Source organism: Salarias fasciatus, chromosome 12, assembly GCF_902148845.1.
Source record: "Salarias fasciatus chromosome 12, fSalaFa1.1, whole genome shotgun sequence".
Taxonomy (NCBI): Eukaryota; Metazoa; Chordata; class Actinopteri; order Blenniiformes; family Blenniidae; genus Salarias; species Salarias fasciatus.
The window spans coordinates 2529499-2543210 of NC_043756.1; the positions used below are offsets into that span (position 1 = coordinate 2529499).

The 13712-nt window shown below is 45.6% G+C and overlaps 2 protein-coding genes across 2 annotated transcripts; one reads left to right on the forward strand and one right to left on the reverse strand.

Annotated features, from left to right (window-relative positions):
* Window positions 1-218: 218 nt before the first annotated feature.
* On the reverse strand, window positions 219-5489 carry anapc7 (anaphase promoting complex subunit 7). The gene is made up of 11 exons (XM_030104098.1): window positions 5306-5489; window positions 3296-3482; window positions 3011-3130; window positions 2815-2926; window positions 2490-2643; window positions 2266-2408; window positions 1806-1923; window positions 1459-1655; window positions 1157-1381; window positions 908-1058; window positions 219-722 (listed from the first exon to the last, which is right to left on the reverse strand). The coding sequence occupies exons 1-11, from the start codon at window positions 5404-5406 to the stop codon at window positions 533-535; spliced, it is 1698 nt and encodes a 565-aa protein (XP_029959958.1). The 5' UTR covers window positions 5407-5489; the 3' UTR covers window positions 219-532.
* A 1326-nt stretch (window positions 5490-6815) lies between these two features.
* Window positions 6816-13371, forward strand: LOC115398443 (ubiquitin-conjugating enzyme E2 G1-like). Its single transcript, XM_030105195.1, has 6 exons — window positions 6816-6991; window positions 10547-10649; window positions 10745-10842; window positions 11081-11259; window positions 11353-11460; window positions 11540-13371. The coding sequence occupies exons 1-5, from the start codon at window positions 6949-6951 to the stop codon at window positions 11437-11439; spliced, it is 510 nt and encodes a 169-aa protein (XP_029961055.1). The 5' UTR covers window positions 6816-6948; the 3' UTR covers window positions 11440-11460; window positions 11540-13371.
* Window positions 13372-13712: the final 341 nt, after the last annotated feature.

The window sequence follows — 13712 nt, forward strand, 5'->3', positions numbered from 1 at the left end:
TACATTTATTTACAAATAATTCCCTGAAAGTGTTCCATGATCTGCTACAGGAGGTGAATATGAGCTAATGTGGCTAATGCTAAAGCATGAGGAGAGACAGCAGCTCTGCAGCTCAACCGCTGCGCTGAAGGAAACTTCAATAACTGCATTTTTACATTTTTTGAGGAAAACTGAAGAATAAAGTGAAGATATTTGTCTTTAAACACATTTAGAAAACATTCAGAGGGTTCAATAAATTTATTATACATTTTTAAAATCTATGTACAAAATACTACAAATCTTGAAACGGCAAAGTGTCCCGAAGTAAGAGTGACGGAACATCGAGGTTATTTATGATACACAAAGGCAAAGTCACAAGAAAATACACGACGGACCTGAGGAACCAGATCCGTTTAGAAACACTGCAGGTTAAGACGACGCCGCGCCGCCGCAGTTTCAACAGTCTGCTGGAGAGCCGGGCGAGGAGGAAGCTTCCGTCACAGTCCCGAGGTCAGGCGACCTCTCGGCGCCGCCCCCTCCCCGACCCCGGGGGTCACTGCATCCCGAACCACTGCTCCTGGTCGGCCCACTGGGCCGCCTCGCTGTCGCTGCCCTCCAGGTCTCCGTCCTCGCCGCTGCCCTCCATGTCGTCCCCGTCCAGCTCCACCGTGGCGTCCGTGGGACTCTCCTCCTTCTCCATCTTCTGCATGCCTTCCAGGGACTTCTGGTCGTTGGGATCCAGGCTGAGGACAGAAACACGCGTCAGTGGGCGACACCGACGCTGGATTTTCTCTTCATGTTGAAATTATATTGAAAATGATGTGAAAATAAACATTTTCATCACTTCTAATCTGCACCAAAACCAACAGTCACGTTTCAGTGTAGAGGCTGTTTCTGGACTATCTGAACACGGAAACTCCTGCTTCACCTTAGCGCTATGCTGTACTGGTCCATGGCTTCCTGGTAGTCGTTGACCGCCACCAGGAAATCTCCCAGCATCCTGTGCAGCACGCAGTCACTCTGATTGGCCAGGGCGTTCCGCAGGAGAGCGATCCCTTCTTCGTATTTCTGCTCCCGACCTGATGGAAAGAGTACAAGAGGGAGGATTAGCTGTGTTCTGAGGGCGGTGTGTGTGTGTGTGTGTGTGTGTGTGTGTGTCTATGTGCGCAGGACGCACTGAGCAGCTCAGCCTTCTTCACCACGGCCTTGGTGTAGTCGGGCCTCTGAGCCAGCGCTTTGTCCAGCAGCGTCTTGGCCTTCTCCTGCGTCACCGGGTCCTCCAGGCACACCGTGGCCAGGATGGTCAGCGTCTGCGCGTTGGCCCCCAGCGTCTTGTAGATGTTGTTGGCCATGCCCATCGCCTCCCGGATCCCGTTGGACGCCAGGTAGCAGTCGATGAGGCCTGCGGCGGGGAACACAGCGGACCGTCAGAACGAAGACCGCCGGTGGCGGCGGCGCAACGGCGAGGAGCCCACGTGCCTTCGTAGCAGTCCAGCCGGCAGGGCGCCAGCCGCATGGCCTCTCTGAAGTGGATGATGGCCTCCTGCACGCGGCCCATGTTCCTCAGCGCCGCCCCCTTCAGGAGCAGCGCCTGCACGCTGTTGCTGTTCAGCTGGATGGCCTTGGCGCCCAGATAGAGCGCTCTGGAGTAGCGCTTGCTGTAAAAGCTGTGACACCTGAACCACAAACACACATTCAAGACATTTTACAAGCTCATCTCAAACGACTCAGGTCAAAACACATCATATTTATGTCTTTTTAAGCATTTCAGAGCCATTTTCAGAAAGCCGGCCGTGAGTAGTGTTGTTGTGGAAACGAAGCCTCACCCAGAGATCACCCAGGGCTCTGCGTGCTGGTCGGATATATTGAACAACCGCCCTCCCAGGACTTCCACGTCCTCCAGGTGGCCCTCGCGGGCCATCAGGTAGCCGTACACGTCCATTCCTGCAAGAACAAAACAATCTGTCAGCGACGTTTCTCATCCATCAAAGGCTTCACGAAAACTGAAACAAACCTTCAGAACACATCAACAGAAGTGCAGAGAACAGAGAGAATCACAGAAGATCTGCCGTCAAGTGAGGGGAGGAAGCATCAGTTTAAAATCAAAAGAAAACTAAAGCAAATATCAAACTGCTCTGGTTTGTGTGATAAAAAGAAAAATGTTCTTGAAATGACAATAATCTGGAACCATAGCTGCAGTAACTCCTGTGGCCACCAGGGGGCAGTGTATATAAAGGGTGTGTGTGAGTGAGTGTGAGTGTGAGTGTGTAAGAAGACGTAACAGACCTTTAATGAGGTACGGGTCCAACATCTGGGCTTGTTCGAACTTCAGGATGGCGTTTTTGGTGTCACCTGCCCGGAAGTAAACGTCAGCCAGGCTCACCAGGAGGTCCACGTTGTCCCGCAGGAGAGACTTCTTCTCCAGGGAGCTGAAGGAGAAGAGAGCGAGTTGAGAGCGAGTTGAGAGGGACGGCGAAGCCCGGCCGCGCCGTGCGAGCGGCTCCACCCACCAGATGGTGTTGATGGCTCTCTGGTTGTCTCCTGCGTGGATGAAGGCGTACGCCTTGATCCACACCGACAGCCAGTCCAGGTTGGGGATGCTCTGGATCACGTCCATCGTCATGGACGCCACCTCGGCTCCTTTGACCGACAGGGACAGCAGGCCTGCGGGACACACGGGGACAGCGTCACAAACTCAAACCGTGGCAGAGTAAAAACGACGCCGGGTGAATTTATATGGACTGAAGTGATCGCACTGATCTGATTCTGCTGGCAGGTCAATCCCACAATGCTCTGGCTCGTATTTCAAACTCCACATTCAATGATTCTGCGTACCGATGATGGCGTCCAGAGCGAGCGGACACTGTCTGAGCACCTCCTTGTAGCTGGTCACAGCCGATCGCTCCTGACCCGCCTTCCTGTACAGGTTCGCCAGCATCATGTTGATCTGTCAGCGGGACAAACACCGGTCACCACCATGCGGAGCCACAAAGGACAGGCTGGAGGATTTCAGGAGGGAGCAGCAGTTTACCTTTGGAGTTCTTTGTCTGGAGGGAATTCCGTCCAGCACGGCGATCGCGTCCTTGTCCAGCTTCAGGATGGTGTAACACTCGGCTATCTTGTACTTCACCTCGATCTCTGAAGGCAAACTCTGGAAGGAAAAACAAACAAACATGTTCTTCAGTTCCTAATCATGAAAGCTCATTGCAAAACTGATGGTGAATGAAGTTCTGGTCCGCTCCAAACCCGATCACTCTGAGAAACACGACAAAGTTAAAAGCCAAAGTGACTCAGAGTGACAGGCTGGATATGGTACCTGTGCTTGGATGTTGGCTGCAGCTCCTCCGGTGGACGTCCGGACTTTGGAGGTTTTGCTGAGCACCTTCTTCTGCTGCAGAGCCATGCTGTACTTGCAGGCGGCGTTACGGTATTCCTTATCGTGGAAGATGGCGTCAGCGTGGTAAACCAGCAGCTGGTACTTCTGTGCTGGTGAAAAAAGCTCTCTGCAATAAAACAAAAACAAATACTGAAGCCATCAGACGCAGAAAATCCGCCACTCGTTTCAACAGTGTTTGTGATTATTCCACATTTAAACCTTCTCACATGAGGCGAGAGCACCAACCACTATGCAGCCCACCTAAGGGAGCTTTCACACCTACAGCATTTGGTCCGCTTGAAGCGGACTAGAGTCCCCAACTCCTGCAGGTTCGGTTCGTTTGCGCTGGTGTGAAAGCAGACCAGTTAGTTTTGGTCCGGGACAAAGAACCGCACCGAGACCTCCTCGAGGAGGCGGTCTCGGTGCGGTCTCGGTGCGGTCTTGGTGCGGTCTTGGTGCGGTCTTGGTGCGGTCTCGGTGCGGTCCGCTGCTGGTGTGAACGTTGACCGGCCTCGGTCCTGTCCGCTCTGTTGCGGAGAAGGCTTTTTGGTCGGCGGAGGCTTCCGTAGCAAGCCGCGCGGCGCATCACGTCACACATGCTGGCCAATCAGGGTTCACTTCCGTCACCCAAAACACACTATTATGTGAACAGCGCCACCAAGGGGCAGGAGGGTCATGGTGGATAGTTGATCTGCAAAAACAAGTGGTGTGAATGCGAACCGAACTAGTTGACAGCTGCAACATTTATGAATAATTTATGTCCGAACCGAACCACTCTAGCGGACTAGTAGGTGTGAAAGCACCCTAAAGGACCGTAAGTCACAACTGAAGGGGTGTCAAACATAAGGCCTGAGGGCCAAAACCGGCCCACAAGAGGCAACGATCCAGCCCATCAAACCACCAAGCAAAAGATGACACATTATTGGGACATTTCATAGTATGTTGCACCAGAAGGTTTCGTTAAAATTGGCTTTATGTTGAAATTGTTGTTGTTTTCTGTGGTAATTGTTTGGTTTTGTGAAACTACAGACATTTTCATCACGTATGCTTTACATCGCAACAAAGAAAAACCTTAGAGTGAATTATGGCACTATTTTACCAGTCCAGCCCACTCAAGATGAACTGAAATGAGTTCGACACCCCTGCACTAGTGAATACTTTTAAATTACTCAAACATTTATTTCAGTTTCACTGCCAGTAAGGTTTGCTATGATGAGTTAAAATCTGTAAAAGTGTTTAAAAACAAGTTGTGTACTTATCATACATTCTAATTGTTGCCTAGTTGTACTTCACACCTTATACATACAAATTATAGCAAATACCTGCAATCAGTGTGAATAAATGTGGATTAAATGTGCTTAAAATACTTATGAAGATGAACACAAAGCAATATAATGACTTGGAATCAAATACATTTTCAGGAATACAACAGTAGCAGTTGTATATGACAACTTTTCAGTAATTTTCATCTTCTGACCAAAACTGAATAAAAAGGAGGAGAGAAGCTATCATGATTTGAAATATCTGAACTTCTCGAACAGTAACAATTTCATGGTTAAAACCGATGTTGAGCTGCAACCCAACTAAAACAATCGAGACCAACTGTAACTATTGGATCCACAGCATCACCTTATTTGACCCATCTTACAGTCGAATGATGATTGTTAAAAGGAGAAACGGGCAGATGTAAACAAAGCAGGCGATAGTAATAGCAGCGCTGCTATACTGGGTGTGACTACTTCTTGGTAAAAACGTAGCCAGCGCCCACGTTCTACACTGTGATTATTAATTGACAGACTCACTTGGGTATTCATTCGATCTAAAGCTGCGATGCGGCAGGTACCACTTAACGTTGAGGACCAGTTAGGTTTTGATTTTGAACAGGATATTGCATGGATTTGGAGAATCCCCTCACCAGGAATTAGACGACCCCACACTAACATTACTTACGGATTATTATTGCTCATCGTCAGCAACAAACTGCTAACTATCCGGACGTTGGAGTGAAGGCCGGCGGCTGCCATGTCCCGTACGTGATCTACTACATTCATGATGGATTCTTGTGTCGGGTTGCCTCAGGTTTTTGTCTCCGATCAAAAGTTTGAGCTCTGAGCACTTAGCGTTAGCTCTTTAGCTTAGCAGCTGCTATATTAAATATGGCGCCGCAGAGGCTTCCTTCCGCGTAGCGCTGCGTTCAATTACCCGTCACCACCTCGTATTTTCAACTATCGCTACTTTATCCATATACTGTACATTTCACTTTCTTGACCATTTTAAATTTTAGTGGGAATATATGTTATCAAAAACGATGTTCACGTTTGTTTATCGAGGAATTTTACTTTACTTTTATTTTTTACTTTATGTTCAATGTTGATGTTAGATTTGTTCTCAACAATTCAATAAAATCACATCTTAGAAAATACAAAATTCCGATAGAATTGGAGGCATCTTTTTGCTGCAGCACCATTTGTTTACTTTCAATCAGTGAATGAATAGAATAGAATAGAATAGAATAGAATAGACATACTTTATTAATCCCAGGTGGAAAATCTTATGACAATTCCACACATAAAAAATAAAAACAAAGAATAAATAGAAGGTAAAACATAAATACAGCAAATAAGCAGAAAAACATTACAAACGCTATTAATAGTGAGGAGCTATAGTCTTATTGCCACAGGAATGAAGGATCTCAGGTTACTCTGCACCGCATGTTGGTGGTCTGAGCCTGTTACTGAAGAAGCTCCTGCTGATGACCAGGACATCATGGAGGGGTCACGATGAGAATCACTGGTTGCGATCAACCCTGATTTGGATGGACATCACATCACTTTTCTGGTGAGTTTGTTGAGCTTGTTGGTGTCGGCCAGGCTCATCCTGCTGCCCCAGCATGCAAATAATAGAGGATATCACTCTGCACCACAGACTGGAGCACCTTCAGCACAGTGTGACAGGTGTAGAAGGCTGTTTTTAACCTGGTGCAGTTCATTCTCTAGGATCACCATGTCCACATTTTCCCCTGGATGGAGACAGGGGACACGGACACCTTATTCCTCCTTAGGGTCACCATCAGCTCCTTGTTCATTGTCACATTGCAGATAGTTCAGAGAGAGAGAACATAGACTACACAACAGAAACAAAATGTTAGTGACATGTCATCATGAAACACGGTGAGTGAGAAAGGAAAACAGCTTGGTGTAGGTCTGCAGCAGTCTAAACCTACAGCAGCTTCACGAGAAAGTGTCCCAGGGTGGCCTGATTCAGCCCAAATTATGAGCTTTATTAGATAGAAAGGTCTTAGACCTAACCTTCAAAGTAGAGACTGTGGTAAAGATAAGAGACACGAACGATGACCACAAATAAACACAATTAAACAAAGAATGCTGGTGAAGAGATTCTTTGTATCTGGCGTGCACTCTGGCGAGCTGCAGAAGCTGCGCATGCGCAGTACATCAGACAGCAGCTGAACCGTGTGTCAAAACACAGAGGGAAAGCAGCGGCAGCAGCAGACCTGACCTCGTCTCCGGCTTTCTGTTCCTTTATCACCGACTCTTTGTCTCCACACAGCGCTACTTCAATCACGTCTGCGTACCATGACCGAACAATCAGCTCTACTTCTTCGAAAACAACTGGCAGGTAACGGAAACGTGACATTTTAGTCAAATAAAGCCTCGACAAATGCTAACCAAAGAGCGGCTAACGCTAGCTCTCTTTGTGGCTATGTTTACGCCAAAGCAGTTAGCTTACAAAGCTAACCAAGTAGCATAATGGGCAATTTCACCAACTGGGCCAGGCGTGGAACTAATTTGTTTTTATCAATACTCCTTTATAGGGAATTTAAACATTTATTTGGACGTAAATTCGGCTCCGAAGGCATTAAATCGCAGCGGCTAGCGAGCTAGCAAGTTGGGTATTAGTTAGCTGGCGGAACAAAGGAATAATCAATCCATCTGCTGTGATGACTTTAGCGTCGCTAATGAAAGACCTGCGCTCTCCAGCTCTTTTCACACATTAATATAGATCCACATTAACAGCAGTGTGGCAATAAATTCTCAATCTGAGCGTGTAAGGTGATATCTGTCGCTGTGGTGTCTCGGGCTGCAAGCGCAGCCTCAGTTAGCGGCTTTTCGCTGAGGGTCTCCGTGTTGAAGCCTCCAACATGAAACTCTTATTGTTCTCCCGTCCTGGCTGAATTTGGAGTTTATCACTGGTATTTCTGCCGCGGGTGGCGGTGATTTGTTTTTCTAATGTAAGGAACACAAATCTGAACCCCCATGAGAAATAGCTGCTCCACAGTTCAGTTCAAACCTCAGCCTACCCAGTGAGTCCACAAGACAGCGTCACATATCAAACATGAGGGTTTTTTGTTTTTTACATTGACACAAAGTGTAAAAAATTGCACACTTGTATTGTGTGGACTGAGTTAGAATACATCTGTGATAGTTTTCCATTCATTGCTTGCTTATTATGTCAAAAATTATGCAGAAGTGTTTCCTAAACCAGCAATTCCAACTAAAACCATTTTAATTGTCAAGACTGTCAGTTATCTTTCCATTTTTTGTCCCTCTTCATCTATGTGATGGTTGTGGGCTGCTGCAGCTGTTCCCAGTTGACTGTGGCTGAAGGCTGAGTCTACCCTGAACAGATCACCCTGTCCGTCACGGAGAAACACATATTCTCACTCACACTCACACAGTTCGAGTCACCACTTAGTCTATGTTTCATGTTTTGGACCACGGGGGAAAAAAAACCCCTGCATCGTGAAAAGTCACACACATCTACACTCCACACAGTTGATCCCCAAACACAACCTGGAGTCAAAACATGTACAATTTTTCTGTGAGGTGGCAGTGCAAGCACCACCACCAGTCCACAAACAATTCCTTTTTTTAAAACATGGATTAAAAAATTCACATTCATTAAACTTGGTCCTAAGATAAAGTTGAAACAAAAGCTGTGTCTTCACAAACATGATACCAGTCTTATTTCAGACAATGAGAGGCTGATTTAGTATTAAACTGGACTATATTATACTGAGAGGAGCTTCAAATAGAGCTGCCACAGTTACTCAAAATTCACAGATTTTGATCTGGTAAAACATATTTCTTTTTTTAAGCTCTAACTTATTTTGTGCTTTCACATTCATAATGGTGGAGACTTCACCCCTCCGTTGTAGGAAAACAGTCAACACTTGAAAATAATAATTTCTGGCATTTCAGAGACCAAACAACCTGATGGGTTGTGTTGTAGTTGTCAGCAGGTCATTGGATTGAAGCTAATGTTCCGTTAATGTACATAAGTGGCAGAATGTCAGTGATAGTTTGAGTTTAACACACTCCACTGCAACACTGTGATCAACAGGGAGCTGAACTCGCCACTTTAACATCAGTAAGCTGTGTGACGTTTTTAGGGAAACATTTCGTAGTCATGCTACAGTTGCTACTTGAATAGGATTAAAATAGATTCGAACATCATTTAGTAGAAGTAGGCATTTTCTGATATTGCAGATTTCTTTTTTACTGCTGTTTGCTGACTTTCCATTTAGTTGAGGTTTGCTGACACTAAAATATTTCTAACGTCTTTGTCATTTAACATCTTAGCCTCATATTTTGGCTGAAGGGACTCCTCCATGGATCATACAATCTGAAGGATGCAAGAGACTGCCTATATATAAAGGAAGATATTTTAAGTTGTCTAAATTATACAACCACACTCACAAGCAAGATGAGAAACCTTCATTCAGATACCAAAATCAATGTCTGCTGACAGCGTTTGATCTAATCTTGAGTGTTTTCCCACCTCTACACTGAAGTGAAGGTCGGCCACTCTAATCAAGTCACAGCCGTATTGATAATCTACTGTTCAGTGGCTGAACGGAATTACAAAAGAAGTATTCAGCATGTAGCGCCAAATCACATCAGCTGCTCAGCTCTGCCTCCAGTGCCATGACTGAATCAGCAGTGTGTGCGTGTGTGTGTAAATGAATCACTGGCTTGACAGTGGTTGATTCATTTCTGTTCTTCGAGTGTGTGATTCACTTTGAAGGTAATTATATTTGGAAACCACGATTTGATTCTGTGTGGTAGTTGAATGATTCTCATGATGTACATGAAGCTCATGTGTCTTTTAACATCTAAAATATGAAGTCATGGATGCTGACAGGTGGCTGCATCCATAGAACCAGTGACTGGATCAGTGAATAATCCTAATCCTGTTTTTATTTTGTATCGCAGTACACCAGATTTAAAGTACAGTCTCTTTTCTCCTGTTGCTACATGTTTGGCCACACAGTGTATAACTGTGAAGGCAGGAATAAGAACAGCATGTGAGGGTTAAGCAGATTATTTAGTGTTAATGCTACATCTTGTATTGTTTGGCTGAATTTTATCAGTCAGGATGTTTCTAAATGTGTCTGACGTTGAAACAAGTGGTCCAGTCAACACAATCTGTCCTTTGTTTTTGATAGAATAGTAACTTTGTACTGATTCTGTGCGTTGAAACATATTTTCATCTGTATTTTACGCTGTTCGTTTGTGTGCTGCGGCTTGTTTTTAACATCAGTCAGTAAATCAGGTCACTAACAGTGTTACATTTGAGACCCCGTGTGAGCCGAGGCTGAGCGTCACCGCCAAGAAATCTGGACACATTTTGAGGAGCACTGATCCAAAGTTCAATGAGTTCAAGTTGCTCTGGCTGCAGATACGATCAAACACAGGAAGTGGAGATCAGAGAGGGATCGAGTTCAGACTGCTGCTGGCCTGGAGGGCTGAAACCAGTCCAACAGTTTGGGTTAAGAAAATTAACTAGAAGAAGTATTTATGATCGGTCAACCTCAAAATGTTCAAAAATCCCAAAATATTTTCATATATAAGCTGCAGCAAGTTTAGCATAAAAAAAGTGGAGTTAGTGTAGATTTCAATTAAAGTGTTGAAGGAAGGCTTTGAACCAGAAATGTTTCCTGTTGATTTATTTCTGGGGGCAAAATGAAAATTAAATTTTGGTATAATGATGGTAGAAAAAAAAAAGAGGATCCCTGAAACATATTTCAGTTTGTCCAAGTAGACTTGCTGTTGTAGTTCATCCAGGAGTGACGGAATCAACCGACTCGGTGTGGAAGACGCTGAACAGCACGTCGGCTGATCTGATTTCACTGCACTGAAAATACTTTGCTCTTCCCCTTTGTTGTCCCAGAGCTCAACAAGAACCCCGTGGAGGGCTTTTCAGCTGGCCTCATAGACGACGACGACATATACAAATGGGAGGTTGTGATCATCGGCCCACAAGACACCCTTTTGTAAGTGAGACAATGATTCCTGAAGTCTTCAGTCACGAATCAGACGCGCATATGTTCACTTAACGGATTCTCCTCTGTTGTCTTTCCTGCTGCAGTGAAGGAGGGTTTTTCAAAGCGTACCTCACCTTCCCTTATGACTATCCGCTGCGGCCGCCAAAGATGAAGTTCATCACTGAAATCTGGCACCCAAACGGTAAGAATGTCCTGATGTTTGGAAAGCTGCTGATGCTGGTGCCAAATTACAAGATGTTATAAAACATACCTAACAAGAAATGTCCAGTTTAACACTTTATCCAGCAAGTGATCAGATTTGGTGGCCCTCATAGTTCTTTATCTTTCTTCTGATGATACATCCGGTTCCAATTAGACCTGGTAGAACCGGTCTTCTCGCGGCGCTCGCCGGTTGTTCAGTCTGCTCTCCTTCTCCACAGTTGCAAAGAACGGAGACGTTTGCATCTCGATTCTGCACGAGCCTGGGGAAGATAAGTTTGGGTATGAAAAGCCAGAGGAGCGCTGGCTTCCCATCCACACGGTAGAGACAATCATGATTAGCGTTATCTCCATGCTGGCAGACCCAAACAGCGATTCGCCAGCGAACGTGGACGCCGCGGTGAGTCCTCGCCGCTCCTCCCCGCCCCGTCCCCTCAGTCCTGCCGTCTCTGTTCAGTGTGAGTAAACGGAGGATGTCTGATTGCCGCTGCAGAAAGAGTGGAGGGAGGACCCAAACGGCGAGTTCAAGAGGAAGGTGGCCCGCTGTGTAAGAAAAAGTCAAGAGATGGCGTTCGACTAGACATCAGCTGTAAATTCCAGGGTGAGTAAACCTGCTTGAAGAAGAGGGACCTTTGACCCTCGAACCACAGGGAACTAACTCCTCCTTTCTCCCTGTCCAGTTTAAGGAAATGCCTTCAGAGGGAAACTTTCAGCGAAAGGCTTTTGCACCCCTTGTTTTGCCAGTCAAAGGAGTTGGTTGGCTTCAGCCACGTTTCTGTGAACGGTTGTCGTTTTCCGCCAGATGAGCCAATTTGAGAAACCCTACCAGCGAAAATTCACCTGTTTCCTACCTGGAATTGTATATTTAATTTTATTTATTTTGAAGAAAAAAAATGATGTAAGATATGTCACTACTGTAAATTACCTTGCTTTTTTATCTGCTGCTGAACAGTTTCTACTTTATACCAGGTTTCTTATGCAATTTAGTGGTGAAGATTGTGTAAAAACAAAAAAAAAAAAAACGAAAGCCTGCCATTAGGTCGTCGCTCCTCCTCTGTGCTTCATTCTCACCAGATCCACATCAGCCCAACCAATCCCCGTCAGTAGGTGTATTTATTTTCAACACTTTTGATTCGATCACTGTTGCCTTTTGTTGGCTTCTCCTCCTCCTCCTCACAGTTTCAGGCGATTTCCCGTTTTCTGTCTCTCTGGATTGATGTAAAAATGGCCTCCTGTTAGCATTTCCCACCATGCCAGAGGAGAGTATCAAACCGTACCTCTCAGACCTGCATGACCCCCTCAAACAGCTCCGCCGTGTCTTACCTCTAGCTGTAGATGTACATGGAATGGCTTACTCATGTTGAAAATGCTAACAGGAGACCCACGCCAACTTCTCAGGATTAGTTCTATTTAATCCCTGATGTTCATCATCCTCTCCCTTTTAACTGAGTCAACAAAGACTTGTTTTGATTTACTGAAAGTCGAGGATAACCTCATGCAGTCTGTGAAGAAGAAGAAGAAAAGAGCGCCTAAGCTGTGATTATTCCACATGTGAACTGGTGTCTGAGCTTATTTACCTCAATTCAAACAGAGCTGACCTGATCCACGGTCCAGCTCTGCATCTGTCGGGGAAGACGGGGGGATTTTAGGGGCTCCATAGGTAGAATTAGGCTAGTTACTGTTTGTGGTGGCACATTTGGCTTTGTGTGGGTAAAAGTCACATTCACTCGTGGGTTATTAGACTCTTAAGGACTTTGGGTAGATAAACGAACAACGCTCCTTTAACTTCTATCGACGTCTTTGGGTTTTATTTGGTGCAAACTTCGATAATATTTATCACCTTTGCTTAATCCGGTTCAGGATGCTCCATGGAAACTCGACTGGCCACGTGGAGGATTATTGGAAAACGTTTGAGATTGAATCTGTTCTTTACCTAAAGGTATGCTCGTTTGTGTTCGGGTGGAGAACCATCGACTTCCCTTCACTTTCATCGATGGTGTTGCAGAAATTTAAGCCATGATGACATTTATCAAGAATTATTTTATACATGGTCGATTTGTGACTGGCACTAAAAAAATAAAAATAAAAAAAAAACAAAAAAAACCTAGCTAACCATCTTTTTGGCGCATGCAATCAGGTTTGAGGGAGTTGGGTCTGTTTCAGTAGGAAACCATTGTTAGAACATTCTGGGTGGATGTGACGTGTACAGTGAAGTAGATTTCCGTTGACTTGATGATCACATAACTGCTGTCGACGTTACCTTTTCGAGTCCGAATTTTCTAACCTACCATGACCTCCTCCGACCGGTGTTCACTGTATTTGCACAGATTCGGTGCGTTTGAAATGTCATTAAGCAATACGCTCTGAAAATGGTGTGTCCAGGTAATCCACCCTAACGCCATGACATGTTTTGGGGTTGTTTTGTTTTTTTGTTTTTTTGTTTTTTTTGTTTTCCATTTTGTGTCAATGCAATGTATATTGGACTTGATGCTCAATAAAGTGTGTAAACAGAGCAGCCCGTGAGTTTTGCTTGCGTTTTACATTTTAGATGAGAACACGGTCCCGGTTCAAGCTTGTTAGACCTCTGCTCTGTAACTGGAAGCCGGTGGAGGAGTGTCGCCTTTCAGGGGCTGGCGTCGGTTCACGCCGGGGGGGGGTCCGCCGGCTCTCGCAGCCGAGGGAGACTTCCACAGGAAACGTCGGCGACCAGCGATGAGGAAGAGAGTAACGTTTGTCGATCACCTGAAAAATGAAAAGCTGCTCGGAGATGGAAGCGCTCGCGTCCTCATGAGGTAAGGCACAGTGGTCTGGAAGACCCACGCAGATCCCGGGTTCATGGAGGACTCAAGCTGG

What these genes read in the sequence shown, in the direction of transcription:
- anapc7 (XM_030104098.1), bottom strand. Translation starts at nt 5,406, where the DNA reads ATGAATGTAGTAGATCACGTACGGGACATGGCAGCCGCCGGCCTTCAC. An exon ending in ACGATGAGCAATAATAATCC is followed by an intron (nt 3,483 to 5,305) that starts GTAAGTAATGTT and finishes GTTTTATTGCAG; the next exon opens with AGAGCTTTTTTCACCAGCAC. An exon ending in CAGTACAGCATAGCGCTAAG is followed by an intron (nt 723 to 907) that starts GTGAAGCAGGAG and finishes TTCTGTCCTCAG; the next exon opens with CCTGGATCCCAACGACCAGA.
- LOC115398443 (XM_030105195.1), top strand. Translation starts at nt 6,949, where the DNA reads ATGACCGAACAATCAGCTCTACTTCTTCGAAAACAACTGGCAG. An exon ending in GGCCCACAAGACACCCTTTT is followed by an intron (nt 10,650 to 10,744) that starts GTAAGTGAGACA and finishes TTCCTGCTGCAG; the next exon opens with TGAAGGAGGGTTTTTCAAAG. An exon ending in CAGCGAACGTGGACGCCGCG is followed by an intron (nt 11,260 to 11,352) that starts GTGAGTCCTCGC and finishes TTGCCGCTGCAG; the next exon opens with AAAGAGTGGAGGGAGGACCC.